Source organism: Mus musculus, chromosome 16, assembly GCF_000001635.26.
Source record: "Mus musculus strain C57BL/6J chromosome 16, GRCm38.p6 C57BL/6J".
In the NCBI taxonomy this organism is placed as follows: Eukaryota; Metazoa; Chordata; class Mammalia; order Rodentia; family Muridae; genus Mus; species Mus musculus.
Window position 1 is genome coordinate 93,782,973 of NC_000082.6, and position 26,616 is coordinate 93,809,588.

Genomic DNA, 26,616 nt, shown 5'->3' on the forward strand with positions numbered 1-26,616 from the left:
ATCACTGGTCTGCAGTTACGAATATTAAGTCTGTGGCTATTCTTTTTAACCAAAGACTCAATTAAAAATAGATGTACAGTATTCCTTGACTACAGAGATGACCACTCAACCATTTATAGTCATCTGAATGTCTACTCAGTGGCTGGTACTATACTTGGGTATCCAGGGCTTAAGTGCAGCCCAGAGCATTTAGATCAAGGCTTTTTGGGTTTTTTGTTTTGTTTTGGTTTTTGGTTTTTTTTTTCAAAGGTTTTATTTATTTTATATATATGATGAGTACACTGTAGCTGCCTTCAGACACACCAGAAGAGGGCATCAGACCCCATTACAGATGGTTGTGAGCCACCATGTGGTTGCTGGGAATTGACTCAGGACCTCTGGAAGAGCAGTCAGTGCTCTTAACTGCTGAGCCATCTCTCCAGCCTGACCAAGGAGCTTTTAAAGGCAAAAGTTACTTCCTGTTGTTTCCCTCTGCAGCTGCAGGGGAGGTTTGCAGAAGCAAGCAGTTAAAGAGCAGCTAAGGTAAGTTAGCTGGGGGCGTCTTGGCCTCTGGTCCTGGAATAGAGTTGGGCAGTTTTCTACAGGATTCTCCATCAAGGAGATCAAATTCTAGTTAAACCTGACATGGCCTGAGCAAGACTACAGATGAAAGAAGCTCTGCCCTGTCCTGCCCTGTCACACTCACATGTAAGATGGAGGAACCCCTGCCCTGTCCTGCCCTCATCCTCTCCATCTCCCACCTCCCTTAGGATTGTGTCTAACTCTCTTACAACCTAATTCTGGCTTCATGACACATGTACACACGCATGCACATTCATGCCTACATATACACACATAGTTGCATACATACAGATAGAAAGTTCACATTATTTGTCTTATTTTGCTAACATGATGATTTCCAGTTGCCTCAATCTTCCTGCAAAAGAAGATTCATTTATTTTTCCTTACAGCTACAATTTTTACCGCATTTTCCTACCTATCTGTTGATGGACATCTAATCTGGTTCTCTTTCCTCCTGGCCCTGTTTTCTGAGAAATGGTCTTGCTGTGTAGCTCAGGTTAGCTTTAAACTCAGAGTCTTCCTGCCTCAGTCTCCTCAGGGCTTGGGTCATAGGCCTAGGCCGCCAGCCCAGGCTGGTCTCACTGTTTCTGTGCAGCTGGGGACCAGCCAGGACTCCTGAGCTGTATACCAAGTCACTTCAAAATTCTTACTCTTGCTGAGTTTCCCAGAATAGCTTTCTGATCTTCCTGCTTTCGCCTATAGTTGAGGCTTGAGAGATGTCTCAGTGATTACGAGCACCAGCTGCTCTTGCAGAGGACGAGGGCTTGGTTCCCAGCACCCACATGGTGACCCACAACCATCTGTAACTCCAGCTCCAGAGGATCTGGCGCCCTCCAATGGACTCCAGTGGCACTGCATACATTTGGTGCACAGACATACTTGCAGACAAAGCACCCTAAAATAAAAATAAATAAATCGTAAAGCTCTTATTGCACTTAAACAGGCAACATTTTGTTATAGTATTCCAGCAGGCCCGCCATGGAAGCAGCTTTTCCAGATGAAGGAAAACTAAGGAACCAGTGACCTAACGGGATTCTGAGTTGTTCTGTGTATGGGGACAGAGGGCAAAGCACATTAACACAAACTCCCAGAACCTGTTGTTTCGTGTCAGGCTACTCCTCAATGGAGTTTAAGCAGAGACCAGTTAGCACAGCCATTCAAACGTTCCTTGCCTGGAGGTTGCAGGGTTTTTTGTTTGTTTGTTTGTTTGTTTGTTTGTTTGTTTATTATATGTAAGTACACTGTAGCTGTCTTTAGACACTCCAGAAGAGGGCATCAGATCTCATTACAGATGGTTGTGAGCCACCATGTAGTTGCTGGGATTTGAACTCTGGACCTCTGGAAGAGCAGTTGGGTGCTCTTACCCACTGAGCCATCTCACCAGCCCCCACCCCACCCCCCACCCCCGTTGCAGGTTTTCTTCTTGCTTTCTAGGAAGGCAGGGTAGCAGCCTACAGGTTGGGACAGAGCTGCCGTGGAGCCCTCCACCAGTAGTGCTTGGCTGTGACACCTACCACTGTCTGGGATTCAAAGAAGACAGTTTGGGGAGCTGAAGAGATGGCTCAGAGGTTAAAGCACTGACTGCTCTTCCAGAGGTCCTGAGCTCAGTCCCCAGCAACCACATGGTGGCTCACAACCATCTGTAAAGAGATCTGAGGACCTCTTCTGGTGTGTCTGAAGAGAGCCACAGTGTGGTCACTTACATAAAATAAATAAATCTGAGGAGGAAGAGGAGTCTGGGGGAAAAAGAGAGAGGAGGAGGAAGAGGAGAAGAAGATGATGATAAAGATGATTCTTGAATTTATTTACAGTTTTGATCAAAACCTGGAGAGAAAGAAATTTTTCTTCTGCCCCTGTCTTCCCCAAATCAAGCTACCAGGTTTAGAAAGGACAGAACAAAAGCCAGGAATGTGTAGATTTACACACAGACCCCCTAAGTAAAAGGCAGGTTTATTCAGGATTAGTTACGGGGGTCGTCAGGGTAGGAGGTCCATGAAATCACCACGATGGTCTGGGTTTGGGGGTCTGGTCGTGTGTCCTGTGTCAAGTGGTCACTTTAGAATCTGAAACCAAGTGTGTGCTTTGTCCAGTGTTCTGGGCCGGCTTCTGTAAGCCTGGCAACCTGGTGGGACTCTCTTTGTTCTGTCTCGGAGTCCCACGAGCACTGGCTTCTTCCTGGTGGAGGAGGGGTGTCTTCTTTGTCCCAAAGACCTCCCGCCTGACAGTCACCTTTTGAAAACAGGTTTTGGTTACTTGGGCTCTGTTAAAATTGCCCTGGTTTCAGGTACATTTCTCAGTCTCAAGGGATTTGGGACTTTGTGACATCCGAATACCTTTTACTGCGTTGCCACATGGAGTCCATCAGGGCAGCTGAGGTACTTAAAAGGGATCTAAGCTGCTTGCTTGTTCTAGAGGGTCCCAGCAGAGCTGAGTGCAGCTGGAGCCAGCGGTGAAGCTAGTGAACATCGCCACCTACTGGAGGGATTCGAGCAGAGCACTCGCTCACTGTCAATAGAGCGTTACCATCCCCACAGCTCACCGTTGCCTAAAGGCATTACTGGTGAGCCCTTCTGGGTTTCAGTCTGTCCCAATGACGAGGAGTAAAGAGGTGGCCCTAGAGTTTCCCTGGAGTCCACCTAAAGTGGCAGCATCATAGAACAAAGTTACACTCCTGTGGAATATAGACAGGGCATAGTTAAAATTTACTCTAAAACAAGCAGCCAATGCAAAACACAGCTCCTGCTTCAAAGGGAATTAGAGTTTATTCTGAGCCAAATATGAGTGGCCATGGCCTGAGGCACAGGTTTGGGTTGCTGTGACCGATGTGTTCCGACACCAGAAGCAATTGGATGGACTTTCATTGTCATAGAACAAGAAAGCCATAGAGCAAGGCACACTCAGTAGTCAGAGGGAGCACGGGGAGCAGGTGAGGCAAGCCAAGCTCTATCACATGGTGTCTTTAGCGGTTATGGGTTTTGCCTGACCGTTGAAAGGATGTTAAGTCAGCCGGAGGTGTGGGGATGGATTCCGATACTGAACTAAAGGCAGTTCATAGAGCCCCCAGCTCTGCGTCTGCAGCATACCTAGTCTCTGCAGCCCTCAGTGGCTAAGAAAGGGTGCTACCTTTTGTCGGGGATCATCAGTTCACAAAGCTCCATTCCCTCAGAATACATTTAAGAGTATTGGGTCAGCGGCCAAGAAGACTTGCTCTTCTTGTGGGGAACCCAAGTTTGGTTCCCAGCAACCACATTGTTATAAAATACAATTGACCCATCCAGCAGGTCCAGTTATTCGAGGGTCTCGAGGGGACCTTCTCCTAAGAACCAAATGGGGGGAGGGAGAGACGGAAACCAAGTGCAAGAACGACAAGGAAGCAGTCTGAGTAGCATCAAGGTCTCTCTGTATTCAGCAAGGTTCAAGGCTTAAATGCACAAGCAAAGGAGGAAGTACTTCTCAGCAGGAGGGATGGGGCAGCGGAAATTTTTCTTTTGGCAACTACACGGGGGAAGCAGGAACTTGGTGGTATCAGGGTACATCTTGTGGTCAGGACATCTGGCGCTGACTTAGGGCTGGAACATTCTGTGGTTGTTCTTGGAACGGTGCGTCGGTGGCCCGCTTTTGACCCCCTTTTCTTCTCGGGGGAGAGGCCCAATTAGAGATCAAGACAATAGAGTTGTCTTAATATCTCCCAACATACAATGGGATGAGAGGAAGAGGGAGAGAGAGTGTGTGTTTTATCAAGAGAAGGCCAGTTTTTATGTTTTTAAATATTTTTCTTTGATATTTCATAGGCTCATTTGATGGAACTCATTTCCCAATACCCTCTCCTCCCCCTCCTGCACCTACTGACCTGGCTCCTCCCCACAGGTACTAACAAGTCACTGAGCTCAAAGGGGGCTGTGTGCCTGACCACACGTGGGGCGTGGGTGTGGATAGCCTGGCTGTGGTTACCCAACTGGGGAGACTGTCTGCCTCTGCCGTGACCAACAGAGAAAGCTTTGTTGTAAGCATAAAGTTCTAGATTCTGGTTTTCTATATGTGCATAAATTTTGTTCTTAGAATACAGACAGTGCCCTCCTTTTTTTATAGCTAGCTATAAATTAGATATAAATCCTTTCTCTTAACACATGAGTTTACAGGCCTCCCAGTACGGCTTACAGCTTTTATAACTGCTCAGGTCGTCAGTGATGGCACACCTGTGTGCTCTTCATGCCTTTTAAGTGAATGTATATGTCCTGCTTTAGGCTGGGCACAAGAAGAAGACCAAACAAAATTACATTTCTTGAGTTTAAAAATATTGGAAAGTATAACCAGCACTTAATTACAAGCCTCTAGAATCCAGTTTATGTCTATATTTAACATATAGTCTTTCGAGTGACACTTTTTCTGAGGAGGTGTGAACACACATCGATTTCCCCCAGATAGGAACGGATGACTGAGCCGCAGGCCTCAGTTCCTGAGCTGAGTCTCCTAGCACAGGGCAGGGCAGGGCTTTGGAGGCGGACCACTTTTGCTCCTAGCATGATAAACCACAGAAAGCCAGAACTAGAAAAGACGGCTTTTTAATAGCAGATGGAAATGTTAGGAGGTTGCTCCCAGCACTGTGGAATAACTGGTTTTTACTTGGTTTTTATTCGGTTGGTTTTTTGCGCTGCAGTGTGGTGGAAGGGGTTGAATCCAGGGCCTCCTGCATGGGAGGGGAAAGCACTCCTGGCTTCAGCGACTGTTAGCAAATAACCTGCGTGTTCTCCAGCTTCCTTCAGGATGACTGCTTACTTAGAGTGGTGTTCCTGGAGTTTCAGGCAGAAGCCATTGCTCCTGCATGTGTGCTTGCCTCTGTGTGTGTGTGTGTTTGTGCGCATGTGCGAGAACATGGGGTCCTGGCTGGTGGCACTGTTGGGGAAGAATATGGAACCATTAAGAGTGGGAGTCTCTGGAGGGAGTAGATCACTGATGGAGCCTTAAGGCTTTATAGCCAGCCCCCACTTCCTGTATGCTCTCTGCTTCCTGGGGTAAATACAGTATATCTAGCTGGCCCCCACTGAGAAAGAATTATCACTTCAAAATGTAAGCCAGAATTACCAACACCCAGCTCCACCCCAGCCCCACCCCTTTTCACCCCCTGCCTTACATTGTTTTCAGATATTTGGTCATAGCAACAGAAAGGAAAACCACTCGAAGGTCCAGCAAGCTAGGCTCAACTACTGGTCCACTGCTCCAGTGTCCGCAGGTACCTCCCCAGAGCCCTAACAAACACTCAAGGTTTACACAGAGCAATAATTGAGGGGTAGGCAGGAGATGCTCATAGCAGGCCTAGCGAAGGTGTGGTCTGGGCTTCTTGTCATAAAGATGTTTATCCACTGGCACCTTGAGGAAAAAGAGAGTCTCATGGTCAGCCAGAGAGAGAGCAAGATGGAGACATGCGGTGGCCAGTGTTCTCAGTGTCGAAGCATGATGGAGGGGAGAGTGGGTGACTAGTGCTCTCTATCCACTTTGTCACCGTGCACAGCTTGTTACTTACAATTGTACCTTAGATCCCGGGCGGGCGAGCACCAGTCCCAGGAGGTTGATGTGGTTTTTGTCTCGGGGGCGGGGCACTGTTGGGAGGTGCTGCTGCTGTTGTTTTGGTTGTTTGGAACAGGAGTCTCCCTGAGTAGCCCTAACCCTAACCCTAACCCTAACCCTAACCCTAACCCTAACCCTAACCCTAACCCTAACCCTAACCCTAACCCTAACCCTAACCCTAACCCTACCGTAACCCTAACCCTAACCCTAACCCTAACCCTAACCCTAACCCTAACCCTACCGTAACCCTAACCCTAACCCTAACCCTAACCCTAACCCTAACCCTACCGTAACCCTAACCCTAACCCTAACCCTGAGACTCATTCTCTGGGCAGTCCTCGCAGTTCAGCCTCCTGAGTGCTGAGATCACAGGCGGAGGGAGCCACCATGCCCAACCCAGGCGATTCTGTCTGTGCCTCTTTCTCTTCCTTTCTCTCTGTGGAGCCTTGGCTGCCCAGGCTTTGGACTGAGAGGTTTCGGTGTAAAAGCCAGGGTGATCACCGGCTTTGTTGTTATTGTTTTGTTTTTCAAAACAGGGTTTCTCTGTGTAGTCCTGGTATCCTGGAACTTGCTCTGTAGACCAGGCTGGCCTCAAACTCAGAGATCCCCCTGCCTCTGCCTCCTGGTGGTGCTGGGATTAAAAGTATGTGCCACCACGTCCTGGTTCACAGCTCTCATCTTAAAGGGAATAAGAAAGAGTTCATTCTGGAGCCATTTCAAGAGACCCCTGGCCTGGCCACACAGATTTAGGTACCCCAAATTCTGTGTTCTAATGTGCAAGTAGTTTCAGAGTTTTTAGTTTTACAGAACAGAGTCATAAATCAAGGCATTAGTAAGGCGGGCGTGAAGAAATGGAGGGAGCTATGTTTATAGGCCTAAGATGCTGTCTGGTGACATGCCTAACTCTTGGTTTAGTGGACGCTAGTATTCTAAGTGTTAGTTCAGATACAGAGTTGGACAAGGGGTGGCTGTTCCAGAAGCTAAAATTAGCCCTGTATATTGTGGGGGCTTTAGTGGATCCCATTTTATTATTTAATAATAAAGACACTGAGACATCTGTGTATTAGAAGTCTGTTAGCCTTTTTGCTGGACACACTCCATCAGCTAGCCAACCAGATGCAAATGACCCTCCTGCCACAGAGGGCTCCTTCCCCTCCCCTCCTCCCTCCCTCCCTCCCCTCCCCTCCCCTCCCCTCCTCCTCCTCCTCTTCTTCTTCTTCTTCCTCTCTCTCTCTCTCTCTCTCTCTCTCTCTCTCTCTCTCTCTCTCTCTCTCTCTCTCTCTCCTCTCAGCTCTGCTCTGCTCTGCTCTGCTCTGCTCTGCTCTGCTCTGCTCTGCTCTCCCTCCAGCTCTTTATTCATCCAAAGCCTCTCCCCTTCCTGATTAAAACAAAAACAAGGCTTATCCCCATATTTGCATACAGAAAGCAGGTCTAGTGGGCTGTAGAAAGGACGCCAGCACCTGCTGGGACAGCAGTGAACAACTGAGACTACAGCAAAGCCCCAGCACAGCCGGTTGGTAGAACGAATATGCAGGGAAGTAATTACCCTCTAAACCTACAAAATCATCCCAAGCTCTCTACAGCACTGAAATTTCAACCACCCTGTCAGTCTCTGCAAACACAGCAAGTCCTTCCAGCAGTTTTGTTCACCGTCAGACAAGGCTTCTTTTCAGGAATTCTCACTCACAGGGGTTCTAGGAACTCCCGTTCTTAGGTCACTTTGGCTGGCCCTAAGTAAGTGCACACAGTTAGCGTATGCTAACTTGTACTACTGACATCCTTATCTGCAATATCTGATCTGTAGCATAACCTGCATTGCCTCTTGGGGCAATCTTGGCTTCATCAGTGGTGCTGAGAGTTCCTGTCAGCAGGAAAGGCAAGCAGTTGTCTCCAGCTGAGCCCGGTGCCTCCCCCTCTCCCTGCCTGTTTCTTTCTTGGTGGCAGTGGGGTCTCCTGTGCCTCTGATGATGTCTGAGCTTTAGTAGAGCTGCTGTTCTACTCATTCATATACTCCCTGACAGCCAGAGAGATGCTGGGTAAGACACAAAGCTGGCAATAAATGACTGTTGAGGGAAGGAAGGACAACCCTGTCCACTGTCCCCTGTGGACAGCCACTCTTCCCTGGCAACAGTGGCCAAAGTGCTGGGAGCCCACTCAGGCTGCTTATGTGAACTAAAATCTTTTTTTAATTAATTTATTTATTACTATACATAAGTACACTGTAGCTGACTTCGGACACACCAGAAGAGGGCGTCAGATCTCATTACGGATGGTTGTGAGCCACCATCATCGTGGTTGCTGGGATTTGAACTCAGGACCTTTGGAAGAGCAGTCAGTGCCCTTACCCGCTGAGCCATCTCACCAGCCCTGAAATCATCTTCTTTGAGACAAGGTGTGGTGTATTCCAGCCTGGCCGTGAACTCTGTGTAGCTGAGGATGACTTTGAACGTCTATCCTCCTGCCTCCACCTAACTAGAGCTAGGATTGCAGGTGTGCCACCACCCCTGGCTTTATGCAGTACTGGGGATCAAACCAGGGGGCTTGATGAACTACTCTGTCAACTGAGTTATGCCTACAGTTCCTGCCCAGACCTCCTGTGTGTGTGTGTGTGTGTGTGTGTGTGTGTGTGTGTGTGTGTGTGGTGTATTCACATGTATCGACCATGTACACACATGCAAAGGCCGGAGGAGGACACTGGGTGCCTTCCTCTGTCAGTCTGTTGCCTTATCTCATTAAGATGGCCTCTCACTGAACCTGGAGCTAGACTGGCCTCCAGCAAGGCCCAACGATCCTCCATCCTCCCGTCCACCCCCAACACCGCTGAGGTCACAGACATGCTTTTGACCATGCCTAGCCCTCTCCATGGGTTCTGGAGATTTGAACCCAGCGACTCCTGTTTGCATGATTGTTCTTGCCCAGAAAGAACCTGGCCAGACTCTTCTGATGGTGCTCCTAATTGTAAATGGCTGGTCACTCACCCAGTCCAAGCCTACATTATTTAATTTTGTTTCTTCTTATATTATTTAAAGGTGTATTTGTTATGCAATTAGCAAAACTACAGCAATTTATTTTAACGATATCTTTGTTTAAGATACAGTCTCTCTGTATAGCCCTGGCTGAACGCTCCCTCTCCCTGCCTACCAAGTGTTGGCGTTTCAGTCATGCACAACAGCACGCAGCACTGTTTATAAAGATCTTGACTGGCTCTACTGTGAGTCTAGAATAAGGCCATGCTTCATCCCATAAAAGAGAGTAAGTAGTAAGTGTTCTGGTGAGCTCAGCAGAGGCCACCGGTTCTGCAGACAGAGACAGGCTGAGGGGAACAAGACTAAAGGATAAATCTGCCCCCCAGGCTCTGCTTCTCGGGAGCGGAGGGCAGGCAGGCAGGCAGCAGCAGGATAGTCCATGTTGTCTTGCTTCTATGTGAGGATCAAGGCAGAAGGAGCTTCGCCACCCTGCCAGTGTACACGGAGTCAGCACGAGTGACTCGGCCGACTGTTGGTGTGGCCTGGCAGTCCACGAAACTTTGTAAAGTCTCAAGTCCAGCAGCTTAGTAACAGTGGTGTCCTGTAGTGTTTAGTTCATACCAGCATGAACCACAATCCAGGAGAACCAGAAAGCCGGCCTTTCCCATCAGTCCTGCAGACTTTACCCGTCGGCTGGTAGAGAGCAGAGCCACAATACCACGTGCTGAGAGAAGATCCTGGTCGTTGTAAGCATGCAGTACCCACAGGAGTCCAAAGCCAGCCAGGGTAGGAGACAGCTGCAGAGTGTGATGCTGATGTTTATATTGGAATATTTGTAGGTAGAGAACCTGTTACTAAAATCTGTCACCCCAGCTGCTTTTCGCCTCTCAGCGTGGCTCATTGAAAGTCTACTGGTGCCACGGTGACTCACGCGGTGGCCCGTGCCCTGTACCTGTCAGACAGTGGTATGCACCGGCTCTTTTCTTCTCCTTAATTAAGTCTTGCTTCTGCTGGCTCTCCAGGAAATCACTCAGAGAATCCTGGAAGCTGTAGGTACCATCGCTGGCTCCTCCTTGGAACAAACAAGCTGGCTCAGCAGAAATCTGGAGGTGAAAGCCCAACCTCAGGTCTCTCTGGAAGAGTCAGATGCCGAGGACGACGTGCACAGTAAGTGGAGGAGGGGTGGGAAGAAACGCCTGCTTCAGCCAAGGCTCTGAGGACGCTGTGGACAACCGTGCTTCTATTCCAGTGTGCTCTAATACACAAGTGTAACAGAGAAAACAGTGACCCAAGGGAGGTTGTTGGAGTTCAGAAAATCCTGTTTAAAAAAAAAAAAACCACCAGTAAGCACATACTAAACATTAACAGAGCAGCCCTTTCCCAGAACTTTCTCAAAACATGCCAGTTGACACAGTTGCCTGGCACGTGCTATAGATAGATTATACCTGGGTAAGCAGGAGAGCAGAGCAGAAGGTGATAACCTGATTTAGGGCACACTGACCAGGCTGGGTTCCATAGCCACGATAGGATATCCAACATCAATAAACACGTCCTATAAATGGGATGTAAATGTTTGTCACGGGAGGCACAGAATCCCCTCCAAGAACAATCCAGGGAACAAAGTGCCCCTTGAGGGAAAGGGCCCTCTGCCTTTTCTCCTGGAGCCTCCCCATCCCCAAAGCTTTGTTCACGCCATTCTTTTGACCATGTTCAGTATTCATTCAGTTGTCCTAGCTCACACAAAGGGAAGAAGGCTGCTAGGCAGTGGTGGCGCACACCTTTAAGCCCAGCACTCGGGAGGTAGAGGCAGGCAGATTTCTGAGTTCGAGGCCAGCCTGGTCTACAGGGTGAGTTCCAGGACAGCCAGGGTTACACAGAGAAACCCTGCCTCGAAAAACCAAAAAGAAAAAAAAGGGAAGAAGGCTGAGTCCCTGTGGGGAAGGGAGTGGTGTTAGTGTGCGCCTGTCTGTGATTACCCATCAGCACATCGCCGTTTTTCAGTCTCAGTTATCCTCGGAAGAGCATCAGGAGGCACTGGAAAGTGGACACACACTTCTCAGCCCGTGGACAAGCACACTGCCTTTTAGCCTGTTCCTGGGCCCAGGCGACTGCCCACCCCACCTCCCATGCTTGTAACTGACTGACTGCACCTGTTCCTGAGGTTTATTCTTCATGGTCCCCCTCCCACCTTCCACCTCACCCAACTCCAAGATCTATTTCTTTTCCCCTTCCCCTTTTCTTTAAAACCATCAGGCAAGCAAACAAGAAAACAGAATGACAAAAAGAAAAAGCACAAGAAACACACAAGCACACACACATACACAAAGACCAGAAAACCACAAAATTGCCAGAAAACATAATATACAAGAAAAGGATAGTAAGACAAACAAAAATGCCCAAAGAAAGCCTCCACCAAGACAGAGACCTACAAAAATACTACCGAGTACATTTTGTATTGACCACATGCTGCGGGGCCTGGGGAGACTCCACTGGAGAAAACAAACCTTCACATGGGAGTGTGGATCAGCTGGAAAGCCTGTGTTTGGGTGGGCAGGGAGGCTGTGTTCAGTTCCTCCTCGGTGCTGAGACCCCATCTTGCTTGGGCCTGTGCTGCCCGTCTCTGATGTGCGTGGTTCCTGTTGTCTCTGAAGATGTCGATGAAGACGCCACCATTTAGGATGGAGTGTTCCAGAGTCACTGCTCAGCTGTGGGTCCCCTGAGTAGTTCCCTTCTACCGCAAGAAGCAGCTTCCCTGAGGATGGCTAAGCAAGACACTGATCTGAGTCCCAACCCGTGTGGTCCTAGGGACCCAGCTAGACAGACTGATTCATTCTGGCAATCTCCAGAATGAACCTAGATGGCAGGGCAGAGTGGTGTAGGGGTGTGTTGGGGTGTGGGAAGAATTCCCAGCAGTCAGCCAGGCATGCACACACTTTTGTTTCAAAGGAGTGGAGCCATATAGCATGCCCTGCCACCCAAACAGGAATTCTCTTCCCGGAATGAGGAGGGACAGGGAGCTGGGCGGTGCCCAGGGGCAGCCTCACGTGGTTCTTCAGAAGTCGATGCCTGCTTTGTTTTGGAGACTAGTATTCTCCCTGGGACCTGAGCTTGCTGATTGGCCTGGTTGGCTGGCCACTGAGCTTCTGAGATGCTCTATCTCTCTCCCCAGAACTGAGGGTCACATGACCCACACCTACTCCTCTCCCCCCCCAGCACTGAGAGTCACATGACCCACACCTACCTCTCCCCCCCCAGCACTGAGGGTCATGTGACCCACACTTACCTCTCCCCCCAGCACTGAGGGTCACATGACCCACACCTACCTCTCCCCCCCCCCAGCACTGAGGGTCACATGACCCACACCTACTCCTCTCTCCCCCCCCCAGCACTGAGGGTCACATGACCCACACCTACCTCTCCCCCCCCAGCACTGAGGGTCACATGACCCACACCTACCTCTCCCCCCCCAGCACTGAGGGTCACATGACCCACATCTACCTCTCTCTCCCCAGCCCTGAGGGTCACGTGACCCGGCCTCCCAGCCCATCTTTTTTTATGATGCTTGGGTCAAGCTTGGACCTCACAATTGCACAACAAGCACTTTCTCTCCCAGACCCTTCATTTGCTACTTTAAGCCAATAATTATGCTCTCCCTGATGGTGGTGGTGGTGGTGGGGAACACCCCGCCACCACGACACCCGTGCACTCCAGCTGCTTTGCTGTGGCTCGCTCTTTGGGTGCTGATTAAACTGGGTGCCCACTGCAGATGTGGCGACTGTTGCGCTAAGTGTTGTTGTCTGTCTGTTGCTCAGTAATTAAACCCAACCTGAGGACAGTCCTGTGGTAAGGCAGCACCTGGCTCCTTTCAGTTCCTGGCAGGCATAGACTCGGGAAGCTGGCCGTAGTTTTCGAGCTTCTCAGGAAGCCTGGGTTAGCAAACGTCATAGCAGCACTCAGCAGTAATAAATGGCCGTGATGGCTGGAGAAAGAGTGGGCATTTCCCTCCATTGATGTGCGTGTGTTGTGCATGTGCAGGTTCTTAAGGGCAACCTTGTGTTTGGACTCCGGTGCCATTCAGCCGAGGAGGCTTAGGCTGAGACGCCTGTATTAGAAATCCAGAGTCTTTTGTGGTTGGTTGGTTGGTTTGTTTTGTGTTGTGGGTGTTTTGTCTGTATGTGTCTATGTACCACGTGTATGTCAAGTGCCCATAGAAGCCAGAGGTGGTATTGGATCTCCTAGAACTGTAGTCACGGCTGGTTGTGAGCTGCCATGTGGGTACTAGGAATTGAACCTGGGTACTCTGGAGAGCCACCAGTGCTAACCACAGAGCCATCTCTTCAGCCCCAATTCATAGTCCAGGAGTACTGGTCGTGTTTTCTCTGCCAGTTCAAGAATTAGAAGGCGGGAAAATGTGAAGCGCAGCAGGTTACAGCAGACAGCTCTTAATAAGCACTGGAGCTAGGGCCAGCAGCCGCAAGACCAGCAGCCGCAGGAGCAGCAGTCGAAGGAAGGTGTTTGCTGGGGCTGAGTGGGGGTGGGGAGCCATGCCCGCAGCAGACACACAGGGAGAGGAGGGACTCAAAAGCCAGTCTCATCTCTGGGGCTGGGGCTTCTAAAGCTCTGAAGAGTTGCCCTCCCCTACTGAGGGTTGGTCAGTGTGAAGACAGACAGGGTGGCTGATTGGTCCACAACTGCTGACTGCTGTGTGATCTAGCCTTGATCCTGCTGGTGGGAAACAAACGCTACCAGACTTGTGTTTTAATCAGGGGGTTGAGGAAGAAGCTGGCCCTCTTGAGGGCCTCGTTATGACCTACCCATGGGCCCTCTGGCTAGCGCCTAGTCTCTCCTTGATGAAACTGCTCAGAAACAAGATGGAGGACAGAGACTGAAGATGAGCGGGCTGGGTATATAGCATGGCACGTAGGATCCCACGCTACCCCAGTAGTCAGGGCAGCCATGCAGTAAGGCTCCAACTTCAGAAAGCATCGCTCTAACTGTCATGAGTAAGGGCACTTTGCACAAGAGCAGAAGCCGGAAGTCCTGTCAAAGGATTGCAGAGTGGTTCACACAAGAAACAATACTCTTGGCTGTGGTCTGAAAATGCAGCCAAGGAAGGTTGGGATTTTTGGCTCAACAGTTTACTGACTTGGAGCAGAATGGAGGAGCAGAGCCAGCACGCACATGGTGAATCTGGGGTGTCAGGAAGAGAGGAATAGCCGTCAAGGACGGGAACCAAGTCACCAGCTGAGAGGACAACCAGCACAGCACAGGAGGAGTCTGGGGTGGAATTTCCAAAGGCTAGGTTGGTGAGAGTCTGGAAGCCCATCTGCCAGGCTCAGGATGAGAGGGAGCGTTAGATGGGTCGACAGTGGAGAGAGGTGAGGGCTGGTGCTCAGAACTCCTCAACGCTCTGGTCCCCTGATCTGGAGCAGTCAGCTGGAAGGCCACTGGGATGCTGCCAGCTCATCGCTGGCTTCTCTTTTGCTTCCAGCTTCTTTCCTGTTCTCTCATTTTGTGTTGGGCCTGGGGGAGGGTTGTTGCTTTTAAGCAGAGTCTCATGATCCAGCACTGATCATGATCCAGCACACTTCTCCTTGGAGTCATGTACACAGGCGCGAGTCCAGATGTGAACTCTCTGCTTCACACTCCTGTGTTTTCTGTCTTGTGTGAGTCTAAACATGTGTCTGCCAGAAGCCTGACTTGTGACTCCGTCCCTGTGTCTGTCTGACTGCTGTGTGTCTGTTTAGCAAAGGACTTTGATCTATATTTATTGAACAGCACATAAAGAATCACATGGGAAAGGAATGGGAGAAATCTTTAACCAGTTTTACAGGGATTAAGTCACCAGCCGCAACCAACCCTAAGTGACCCAGATAACCAGCACTGTTGCTCGTCAGCTGATACCCACAAGTGGGTATGCATTCTAAAAGATTGCTTTCAACTTCTGCATCTGCTGCTTTCAGTAAATTGGTGTTGGAATTTCACTGGCCACGTACGTGCGTGGTCATTGCAGAGAGGACAAACCATAAACAGACCTAAGCTTGCTGGACTTAGCCAGATTTCCCCTTCCTGGGTGGGGTCTTCTGAGGGAGAGAGGAGCAGGCAAGAGGACATTTGCCAGATGGATGAGAGGCAGGATGCTGTGTGGAGATGGAGAAGGGTGTCCTGCAGGAGCTCAGCATGAAGGCTTGTCAGTGCTGCAGCAAGGATGTAGACCGGGAGCAGAGCAGAAGAGTGTGGGAAGACGGACTCTGAGCTCAGACCAAAATGCCAGCTGCTCACCCGAAAGGACCTGGAGGCAGTGAGCTGGCGCTGGTGTGTTTGATCCAAATACCCACATTCTTTGTCCTAGTTAGGTTTCATGACTTAGCAAAGCGAGAGTCATCTGGGAAATGTCTCCGTCAGATAGACTGTAGGTAGGCAAGATTACAGGCCATTTTCTTGATAAGTGATTTATACAGGAGGGCCCTGACCAATGGGGGAGAGTGGTCTTCCATTCTATAGGAAAGCAGACTGAGCAAGCCATGAGGAGCAAGCCAGTCAGCAGGAGCACTCCTCCACGGCCTCTGCATTGGCTCCTGCCCCGACTTCCCCAGGAGGTTGGTGTTCTAGACAGTGTTTCTCTGTGCAGCCCTGGATGATGTAAGAGTGTTTCCCTCCCCAGGTTGTGTGTGATCATGTTCTTTATCACAGCAGTAAATAGAAACCTAACTAACTCCGTGGTTGGGATTGGATACCAGAGCAGATACTGAAACTACTGACTGCAGTCAGAGTGAAAGTGCTTAGGGAAGGAGGCAGTCACTCCCCTCAGGGCTAAACAGACTCTTCTTTCTGTCAGCAGGTGCTGCTGAAGCCTCCACCATGGTATCTGCTTCTGCCCCCTCCGTTTACAGTGTGCAAGCGCTCTCTCTCTTGGCAGAGGTAAAGATTCACCTGACCTGTGGTTCCTTGTGGAAATGCTTACTGTCTTGAATCATTTCGAAGTTGTGTATTCATTCTGGGTGCCACGGGCTGCCCCTTCTGCCTGAGTTCTGAAGTCTAGACCTTGTGTCAGCCAGCTTTCTGTTGCTGCAACAAAATACCTGAGAAACTCATTTTACAGGAAGGCTCAGGGTGTTAGAGGCTTCAGCCCAGTTGGCTGGCTATATTGCTTAGCCTCAAGGTGGGGAGCATATGGAGGCACACAGAGCTTGCCCTGTGGTATTCAGGAGGCAAGGGCACACTGCCAGTGAGCTTCCTCCACCAGGCTCCATTAGTACGGCTATGGGCTCCACCATGTAGGACATGTTGTTCCAGATCAGAGTAGAACAGCATTGGCTTGCAGCATGGCACTTTTGATTGACACTTCAGGAGTTTCGTTTCTTTCCTTTCCTTTCCTCTTCTCTTCTCTTCTCTTCTCTTTTCTTTTTGGGGGTGGGGTGGGGGGAGGTGGTTCAAGACAGGGTCTCTCTGTATAGCCCTGGCTTTTGTAACTCACTCTCTAGACCAGGCTGGCTTCAAACTCATATAGATCCACAGCCTCTGTTTCCCAAATGCTGGGATTAAAGGCATGTGCCACCATTGCCCGGTATCTCTTGTTTTCTCCTTTTTTCTTTTTGAAAATATATCATTGATTTGTTTGTTTGTTTTTATATTCATTATATATATCTTGCCTGCCTGCATGTATGTCTGTATTAGAGTATTGGATCCCCTGGAACTAGAATTACAGTTATAACCTTCCATGTGGTTGCTGGGAATTGAAACTGGGGCCTCTGGAAGAGCAGCCAGTGCTCCTAACCACTGAGCCACCTTTCCAGCCCCGTGTCTTGTTTTCATAAAGGAATTCTGCCTCATTTGTTTTAGGTTCTGGCTTCTCTCCTGGACATGGTTTACCGCAGCGACGAGAAAGAGAAAGCTGTACCACTAATCTCCCGCTTGCTATACTACGTGTTTCCTTACCTGCGCAATCACAGGTGACAGGCGCCATCATCACACCCACATGCAGAAATGTGTCCTTTGAGAAGTTCCCCTTGACCCCACCCCTTCTCTTCCCTTAGTGCGTACAATGCTCCCAGCTTCCGAGCCGGCGCCCAGCTGCTGAGCTCCCTGAGTGGCTATGCCTACACCAAGCGGGCGTGGAAGAAGGAAGTGCTGGAGCTGTTCTTGGACCCCGCTTTCTTTCAGATGGATACGTCTTGCGTCCAGTAAGAAATTCTGTTCTCTTTAATCCCAGGTCTCAGGGAGCAGAGGCAGGCAGGTCTCTGAGTTCCAGGACAGCCTGGTCTATAGAGTTCGTTCTAGGACCGCCAGAGCTATACAGAAAAACCATGTTTTGAGAAACAAAACAAACAAAACAGGAAAGAAAGCCCCATGTGCTCAGTCTCGCACTGTTGGTGCCTGACCCTTGGACCGCGGTGTCACCTCAGCCCCTTGCATGTCCCTGTCATGGTGCTCACGTTAGTCTGTGTTTGCTGAAAAGACATTATGTCCTTCAAAATACAGAGGTAACCTTTTATCAAAAGAGGCACTGCACTGGATTGAGAGAGCCTGCTGCTGGCAAAGAGTGAGATGGAGGGTTCAGGAGCCTTTCATCTTCCTCATGGAAGACTTGGCCCCTGTTGAGATCAGAGCCCAGATTGGCTCTGGCAATGTCTGCCTGGCTGCCTGGCTCATGCACTCCATGACAGTAGTGGGCGTGGGACGTGGAGACCCCAGGGAGACAGGACACTGAGCAAGCCATTCCTGTGCCTTTTTCTCAGAGAGCAGGAAGCCAGCTCAGGGCCACCTGTAGCCCATGCTTCCTGGGGTTCATGTATATGCATGCTTTGGGTGAGGGTGAGTGTGTGTGTGTTTGTGTGCAAGCAATAATGAATAGCCTGCAGAGGAAAACTCTCAGCTACACCTGGGAGGACATGAGAACACATTGTAAGAACAATTCTGTGTTTTGAGAAAACTGAGGTCATGAGACTCTTGTGTTGTTTTCTTGGAGGAGTCTCACAAGCACTCAGCATTCCCATTCCATGTTCTGACAAATGTGGCTGACAAATTCTGGAGAGCAGATTTCTTTTTTTCAATTTTTTATAGATTCATTTTGTGTGGGGGGTATATATGCATGGATGGGGGTTGAGGTATACGGTGGCGGTGTTCATGCTCCAGTGTACGCATGTGCGGAGCCAGAGGTGGATGTCTGATGTCCTGCTCTGTCATCCTCCATTGAGAGACAGGGTCTCACTGATCGTGCAAGGCTAGCAGCCAGCACGCCCAGGGTCTCCATCTCCTTATCCACAGGGCTGGGGTTGCAGGCAAGAGCCAGCATCCAGGCCTGGCTTCCACCCAGCACTGTGGACCGAGCTCAGGGCCTCCCTCCCCAGGCTCACACAGTGAGCTCTTCCCACCCAGCCATCTCTCAGCCCGAAAAGCAGGTTTAATAGCTCTGGGAGGCATGTTATTTTCTCGATGCTTTTAATCAAGCTGCTCAGTTGCATATTTAACTAATTGTGCCTTTTCGTGCATCCAGCTGGAAGTCCGTCATTGACCATCTCCTGACTCACGAGAAAACCATGTTTAAGGATTTAATGAGTAAGTTTCAAGTTATTGTCACACCTGTAGTACCCTCATGCTCAGTTTCTACCACGTCCAACCCTTTCTGAGACTGGGTCTCTCCGTGTGGCCCTGGCTGTTCAGGAACCTTGAACTCACAGAGCTCTGTGTGACCGCCTCCCCAGTGCTGGGGCTGAAGGTGTGCACACCACAGCCCGCCATGTCAGACTTCTGAGGTGCTGAGTGAAGAGCCGAGGGTGTAGCTTTCCTAAACAGTCTCTCAGTCCAGTCTGTCGGCAGGCCTGGCCTGCCCCGTGTGTCACAGCTTCCGGTAGATGCTGCTCAAAGCCTTTAGGCCACAGCCGGCCGCCTTATGCTGAAGGTCTTGAGTCTGCTATAGTTTATTATGCGTGCCTCTAGATTTCAGGCAGTGTCTCACTCTGGCCTCCAAATGTCGATGTTAGAGTCAGCAACTGGTAACTCGATGCCCAGCTTAGATGGCCGTTTCCACACCTTCTGCTCTTTCCTGACTCCCTGATGCTGTTTGTCATTAATGAAATGAGTGGGTGGTTGTTGTTGTTTGTATGTGCAAATTGGATTTGGTGGAATTGTCATTCATTTGTTTTGGCATTTTACTGTTGAGGAAAGGTCTCCCTCTTTGGCCCAGAGTGCCTAGAACTCATTATATAGCCCCGGCTGGCTCAAACTGTTAACAATCCTGCTAGCATAGCTTCTCAAGTGATAAGATTATAGACCTGAGCCACCATTCCTGGCTGAGAAGGATTTCTTTTTTTTTTTTTTTCTCTTTTTTTTGAGAGATAACAATCTTTCTCTTTTATTTAATATTTATTTATTCATTTATTATTTGTAAGTACACTGTAGCTGTCTTCAGACACTCCAGAAGAGGGCATCAGATCTCATTATGAATGGTTGTGAGCCACCATGTGGTTGCTGGGAATTGACTCAGGACCTCTGGGAAGAGCAGTCAGTGCTCTTAACCCGCTGAGCCATCTCACTTTTTTTTTTTTTTCTGGAACTCACTTTGTAGACCAGGCTGGCCTCAAACTCAGAAATCTGTCTACCTCTGCCTCCCAAGTGCTGGGATTAAAGGCGTGTGCCACCACGCCCGACTGAGAGGGATGTTTCTTAAAGAGTGTGCAGGGTTGACTTACACTCATTCTTAAAGGGGGGTCCTGACTTTAGGGGGCATGTCACAAATTGGATCCCACCATTCTTCCCTGCTGTGCTCCCACCACTGTCCTGCTGTGCCCCCACCACTCTCCCCCGCCCCCCGCTGTGCTCCCACCACTCTCCCTGCTGTGCCCCTACCACTCTCCCTGCTGTGCTCCCACCACTCTTCCTGCTGTGCTCCCACCACTCTCCCTGCTGTGCTCCCACCACTCTCCCTGCTGTGCCCCCACCACTCTCCCTGCTGTGCTCCCACCACTCTCCCTGCTGTGCCCCCACCACTGTCCTGCTGTGCCCCCACCACTCTCCCCCGCCCCCCGCTGTGCTCCCACCACTCTCCCTGCTGTGCCCCTACCACTCTCCCTGCTGTGCTCCCACCACTCTCCCTGCTGTGCTCCCACCACTGTCCTGCTGTGCCCCCACCACTCTCCCCCGCCCCCCGCTGTGCTCCCACCACTCTCCCTGCTGTGCCCCCACCACTCTCCCTGCTGTGCTCCCACTCTTCCTGCTGTGCTCCCACCACTGTCCTGCTGTGCCCCCACCACTCTCCCTGCTGTGCTCCCACCACTGTCCTGCTGTGCTCCCACCACTCTCCCTGCTGTGCCCCCACCACTGTCCTGCTGTGCTCCCCCCACTCCCCCCACACCCACCCGTGCTTCCCTCACAAGCTGACTGCTGTGTTTATTCCAGACATGCAGAGCAGTTCCTTAAAACTCTTCTCCAGCTTTGAGCAGAAGGCCATGCTGCTGAAGCGCCAGGCTTTTGCCGTCTTCAGTGGCGAGCTTGACCAGTACCACCTCTACCTTCCCCTGATACAAGGTAAGCGCCCATCTCGGGCTGTCCTGCGCCTGCCACGGGAGACCTAACGCTGGGGATTTTATGAACAAACATGTCTTGGCTCACAGCTCTGGGGCCCACAGGCTTGCATGTGACCAGGGGCATCTAACACAAAAGGGACCAAACTTGTCCTGTTATACTGGAACCAAACCCACTCATGAGGGAGGGCCTGAACACCTTTAAGTGTGTGTGTGGGGGGTGCCTTTCAGTGTGGCAATTCCTTCTCCTTCCTCCCTGTCTCCCATGACACGAGGCCCAGAGGTGAGGCCCAGAGGGCTAAGGAGTTGTAAGTGATACAGAAGCTGGGCTTTCCGTAGGCCAGAAACCTTCTCACTGCAGGTTCCTGTTTATGAAACACAACAACTCCTGTGTTGAGTGTGTAAGGCAGGGGTAGATATAGTGAGTGTGTAAGGCAGGGGTAGATATAGTGAGTGTGTAAGGCAGGGGTAGATATAGTGAGTGTGTAAGGCAGGGGTAGATATAGTGAGTGTGTAAGGCAGGGGTAGATATAGTGAGTGTGTGTACACAGACCTGAACTATTCAGTAAACAATAACCCAATTATACTGCCCCCCAAAAACTTTTATTTTATTTTATTTATTGGCAGGTTTTTTCTGTGTAGCCCTAGCTATCTTGGAACTCACTCTGTAGACCAGGCTGGCCTCGAACTCACAAAAATCTGCCTGTCTCTGCCTCCCAAGTGCTGGTACTAAAGGCATCCACCACCATGCCCAGCTCACAGAATTAAAATGAATAAAAATGAATGTTTTTAAAAAGGAATGAGAAATGAGAGATGGGAGATGCTGAGGGAGGAGCCTCTTTAAGATGATCTCTAGAGCCGGGCATGGTGGCGCACGCCTTTAATCCCAGCACTTGGGAGGCAGAGGCAGGTGAATTTCTGAGTTCGAGGCCAGCCTGGTCTACAGAGTGAGTTCCAGGACAGCCAGGGCTACACAGAGAAACCCTGTCTCAAAAAACCAAAAAACAACAACAACAACAACAACAACAACAAGATGATCTCTAGAATGCAGGAAGAACCTGGCTTCTAGTTTTGTTTGTTTTAACAGCCTGGGGACGCCGATGGGGAGTTTCACTTTGCATGGTTTAGTTTAACCCGGTGTATATGACCAGGAGGAGCCATGCTCTAGTTAGGGTCTAAGTCAGAGTTTGCTGTCTGAAGCACACGGCACTCCTTAACCCTGAGCCGCCGCCATCATAACGTCCTAACGGGGCAGGCCCGCGCTGGCATCATCGGGCAGCACTGAGCACAGGTGGCTCAGAGCGCTGCTGGTGACAACAATGGGGACATGGGATGTGGGTGGTGACAGCAATGGGGACATGGGATGTGGGTGGTGAGGGAGCAGCGGTACCATCACTGCTGCGTGAGGATGAGATGAAGTCCGTGGCCGCAGACTGCGGTCAGTGTGGACAGTTACTGCCGTCGGGAGGATAGGTGGAAGCCAGCCGCAGTGGAAGGCTGAGGCAGGCTCACTTGTTGGAGGCTAACCTGGGCTACATAGCAAGATCCTGTTGGGTGTTTGTCTTAGTCGGGGTTTCTTTTTCTTTCTTTTTTTTTTTTTTAGATTTATTATTTATTATGTGTAAGTACACTGTAGCTGTCTTCAGACACTCCAGAAGAGGGCGTCAGATCTCATTACCGGTGGTTGTGAGCCACCATGTGGTTGCTGGGATTTGAACTTCGTACTTTCGGAAGAGCAGTCAGGTGCTCTTACCCACTGAGCCATCTCACCAGCCCTTAGTCAGGGTTTCGATTCCTGCACAAACATCATGACCCAGAATCAGGTTGGAGAGGAAAGGATTTATTCAGCTTATACTTCCACATTGCTGTTTATCAACAAAGGAAGTCAGGACTGGAACTCAAGCAGGTCAGGAAGCAGGAGCTGATGCAGAGGACATGGAGGGATGTTCTTTACTGGCTTGCTTCCCCTGGCTTGCTCAGCTTGCTCTCTTATAGAACCAAGACCACCAGCCCAGGGATGGCACCACCCACAACGGGCCCTTCCCCCTTGATCACTAATTGAGAAAATGCCCCACAGCTGGATCTCATGGAGGAATTTCCTCTAGGGAGGCTCCTTTCTCTGTGATAACTCCAGCCTGTGTCAAGTTGACACACAAAACCAGTACAGTGTTTATGGCACAAACACATACCCTTCGCTTCTCCCTGTTTCCCAAGAGTTTCAGGCTGGCCTCAAACTCTCTGGATAACAGGCATGTGCTACTATGTCCATTTTATGTGGTGCTAAAAGAAGAAGCCATACGTGATTCCATGCATACTAGGCCAGCACTGGGCCTGCTAAGCTGCACCCTCCACCCAGCACTGGGCCTGCTAAACTGCACCCTCCACCCAGCACTGGGCCTGCTAAGCTGCACCCTCCACCCAGCACTGGGCCTGCTAAACTGCACCCTCCACCCTCCCCTCCTTTTGTTCTCTCTTTTTTTGTTTTAAGACAAGGAGTGGAGGCCACTCGATAGCCCTGGCTAGCATATAACTCACTGTGTGGAACAGACTGGCCCTGCACGTGTAGGAATCCTGTGTGTCTACCTGGGATTACAGGTGTGGTCCCAAGTGTGTAGGTAGCTAGGAATCATCTCTGCACTAGGTTGTCATCAGCATGTCACACTAATTACGGTTTTATTTTTCTTTCTTGGCTAACCAGAACCCCAAACTGCATATTTGTGTGACTTCTCTAAAATCTTCTTTCCCTAGAGCGCCTGACAGACAACCTCAGAGTCGGACAGACGTCCATAGTTGCTGGTCAGATGTTTCTTTTTTTCAGAGTTCTGCTGCTAAGAATCTCTCCCCAGCACCTGACCTCGCTGTGGCCCATCATGGTGTCTGAATTGGTGAGTGCACATGGTTCAGTTTTAGGTAAAATTTGCACTTTTTAAAATGCCTTTTCTTGGGCTGGAGAGATGGCTTAGAGGTTAAGAGGTCTGACTGCTCTTCCAGAGGTCCTGAGTTCAATTCCCAGCAACCTCATGGTGGCTCACAACCATCTGTAATGGGACCGGATGCCCTCTGCTGGTGTGCCTTAAGACAGCTATAGTGTACTACTCATATACATAAAATAAATTAATAAATATTTTAAAAATGCCTTTTCTTTTCTTTTCTTTTTTTTTGAGGGGGGGATGGTTTTTGGGTTTTCGAGGCAGGGTTTCTCTGTGTAGCCCTACCTGTTCTGGAACTTGTCTGTAGACCAGGCTGACCACAGGCGCACCGAGATCCGCCTGCCTCCGCCTCCAGAACCCTGAGGTGCCCTACCTATCCCTAAGCACGCTTTGATATTATTTTCTTACTTTCCTTGTGTGTGTTTGTGGTGCTGGTGATCAATCCCGGAGCTGCTTGCTAGGCTCTGCGTAGGCTCCAGTCTCCCATCCGCTAGGGGTTTGGTTTGGTTTCATATTTGGAGATAGGGTTCTCCAAAGCTAGCCTCAAACTCAGAGATCCACCTGCCTCTGCCTCCTGAGCGCTGGGGTTAAAGGAGTGTACAACTACTGCCTAGCCTGCTGGTTTTACAGATAGACAAATTTAGGTAAACGCGATCTCTCTCAAAGAGTAACCTGGATACACATTTTCTTCCTAAGATCCAGACATTCATACAACTTGAGGAAGATCTGAAAGAGGAAGATGAATCAAGGTAAGCTATGTTACTAAGCTCTCAGTGCATGCTGGTAGGTGATGAGTTAGATGCGGCGGTGGGGTGTGAGCTACCACACCACCTGCTGTCCCCTGGGAGTCCTTGTGGTGGGACCAGCCAGTGTTAAGATGTAGGTGTTGGTCTCACGTGTGTGTATGTATATGCACCATGCAGTGTCAGAGGAAGCCTGTGGAAGACATCACATCTCCTGGATCTGGAGGCAGTTGTGAGCTCCCCAGTGGTGCTGGGAATTGAAGTGGGGTCCTCGAGAAAGCAGCAACGACTCTGAACTGCAGAGCCAACGCGAGCCTGTTTCTGACTTTTAGACAGGGTCTCATATACCATCAGCTGTCTTCAAACTGGCTCTGTTCCTGAGGAGAGCCTTGAATGAGTCCTTCTGTCCCCACAACCCCTCAACAGGCATGGGTCATGGTGCCTTGTATTCTCAAGATCTGTTAACTGGGAAATGTGTCTTAAGGACTTCTCCTAAGCAAGTGAAGTTCATCAAATGTGAATGAGCGTATAACGGAAATTTTCCTTTTGAATTTATAGAAACAGCCACAAAAGCAACAGAATAAAAGCCCCAGTTGCTGATGGCAATGGGTCTGCAGGCAGGGTGTTGTCCCCCAGCGATCTCACCATGTACCTCTCTGCCTGCAAGTTCCTGGACACAGCACTTGCCTTCCCTCCAGACAAGATGCCCTTGTTTCAGATGTAAGTGGGATGAGCCTTTGAGGTCCTTTGAAGTCCCCGTTTTCCCTGCTGTTGGGCACTTGACTTTTCTTTCATGTGTAGGGAGTGTGTGAGAAGCTGCAGTGTTCCAAGCATCTTTGAGCGACTGAGCCTGGGTTTCAGATTTCCCCAGACAGCTGTGGCTTCCTGACTTGGCTCACAGTCCTGTTTGTGAATGTCTCTGTGGAGAATCAGCATTTTTATTGTCTGCTGAGATGGCCTTTGCTACTGTACGCCTGTGACTGGGTCACTGTGTGTGTGTGTGTGTGTGTGTGTGTGTGTGTGTGTGTGTGTGTGTATAGCTGGAGTGTTCTGCTGCAGTTAGATGAGAAAGCTTTATTTGGAGCGTGGCCTCTTTGGCACATGTTTCCCTTGGGCTTAAAACAGCTGTTCCTGCCTCAAGTTTCATGCCTGGCTCCAGAGGCTACTTGTCTCTGGCTTGCCCCGGGGAACAAAGAGACACTTTTGCGTTCCCTTAAACGGCAGACTGAGAAGGCCACACGTGACATCATTTCATTTGTGTGATAGCCTAGAAAATACAATATCATAGGAACAGGAGCGAAGAGCAGTGGCTGCTGGGGATGGTTTGGGACTGTGAGGCTGCCATACCGGTCCTTTATGGGGACAGATCATGCAGCATCAAAGAATTATTAAGCCACTGGGTTGTGGAAACCGTGGACTTGGGAGAGTTGCTTGTTGGTGTAGGTCAAGCAGTTGGCGCAGACTCTGCTCTGTGCATGATGTCTGCAGAGGGGCTGTGTGTGACCATATTGGATCTGAGGAAACTTCACTTCCATTCAGTCTAGCTGCAAACCTAAAAACAAAAACAAAACAGCACAAAAGGGAGAAAAGAGGCCATGGAAGTAAGGGCTTTCCCACAGCATTGTGTACGGTCCCACAGCTGGACAGGCAACTTATGGTTTATCCACGTACTGACATGTCAGTCAGCAGTAAAGAGAAACAGGAGACCGCTGCCTTCTGCTGAGAAGACACTGGGTGACAGAGGTGGTCCTTGGCAAGGCGTGCCCCGTCCCACTCCTGCAAGCCCAGAATGAGAGAGAGGTGCACAGATAGGAAGCCAGTTAGGCTAGAGACTGAGCAGCAATGGCTGAAGAAATGGGACTTCTTGGGGCGATAAAACTCTGAGAAGGATTGTGCTGTAGACATATGGTACGTCTATGAAGTTATTAAGCCACTGGGTTGTGGAATGTAAATTACATCAACTGAACTACTGCAGACAGTTTACATGAGCTCTGCATCAATGTGCCTGACTGACCCTGTTTGTTTCCTGCAGTTACAGATGGGCATTTGTTCCAGAAGTGGACACTGAGCACCCAGCCTTCCTGTCAGAACTGGAAGAGAATCACCAAGAATGCAGGCCTCACACTGTCAGGATTCTAGAACTTCTGAGGTCAAGATACGGGGTAAGTGCTTTCAGATTCAACACCCAGCGATGAACCTCAGCTGGCAAAGGGCTTGCCTGTTGCACAGGCGCGCTGGGTGGGATCTACAAAGCACTGTATAACTGATGGATTGCTGCATACCCGTAATCCCAGCACTGGGGATGTAGAGGCAGAGGGATCAGAAGTTG

At 49.9% G+C, this 26,616-nt stretch overlaps 1 protein-coding gene and 2 long non-coding RNA genes across 30 annotated transcripts in view; 1 reads left to right on the top strand and 2 right to left on the bottom strand.

The window, feature by feature from the left end:
- Dop1b (DOP1 leucine zipper like protein B) overlaps nucleotides 1-26,616 on the top strand; it is a 98,682-nt gene that overhangs the window by 71,066 nt on the left and 1,000 nt on the right. For 12 of the 27 annotated variants that reach the window (XM_011246143.1, XM_006523080.2, XM_011246146.2 and 9 more), the window contains 10 exons: nucleotides 10,115-10,259; nucleotides 15,931-16,013; nucleotides 16,935-17,044; nucleotides 17,129-17,275; nucleotides 18,589-18,650; nucleotides 20,490-20,618; nucleotides 23,363-23,499; nucleotides 24,241-24,293; nucleotides 24,846-25,007; nucleotides 26,320-26,449. In XM_011246143.1, coding sequence (XP_011244445.1) covers nucleotides 10,115-10,259; nucleotides 15,931-16,013; nucleotides 16,935-17,044; nucleotides 17,129-17,275; nucleotides 18,589-18,650; nucleotides 20,490-20,618; nucleotides 23,363-23,499; nucleotides 24,241-24,293; nucleotides 24,846-25,007; nucleotides 26,320-26,449 — 1,158 coding nt within the window. Of the gene's footprint in view, nucleotides 1-477; nucleotides 666-4,352; nucleotides 4,429-5,703; nucleotides 5,792-10,114; nucleotides 10,260-15,930; nucleotides 16,014-16,934; nucleotides 17,045-17,128; nucleotides 17,276-18,588; nucleotides 18,651-20,489; nucleotides 20,619-23,362; nucleotides 23,500-24,240; nucleotides 24,294-24,845; nucleotides 25,008-26,319; nucleotides 26,450-26,616 lie in introns of those variants that run through there. The other 15 variants (NM_027293.1, XM_011246145.2, XM_017317127.2 and 12 more) reach the window with 8 other exon arrangements.
- Nucleotides 9,164-11,929, bottom strand: 2310043M15Rik (RIKEN cDNA 2310043M15 gene). Its single transcript, NR_151466.1, has 2 exons — nucleotides 11,597-11,929; nucleotides 9,164-10,410 (listed from the first exon to the last, which is right to left on the bottom strand). It is a non-coding gene; the product is annotated as an RIKEN cDNA 2310043M15 gene (long non-coding RNA).
- The window catches only part of Gm30881, a 25,120-nt gene continuing 23,504 nt past the window's right edge, over nucleotides 25,001-26,616 (bottom strand). For both annotated transcript variants that reach the window (XR_876266.3, XR_385069.4), the window contains one exon: nucleotides 25,001-25,839. This is a non-coding gene — a long non-coding RNA (predicted gene, 30881). The remainder of the gene's footprint in view (nucleotides 25,840-26,616) is intronic.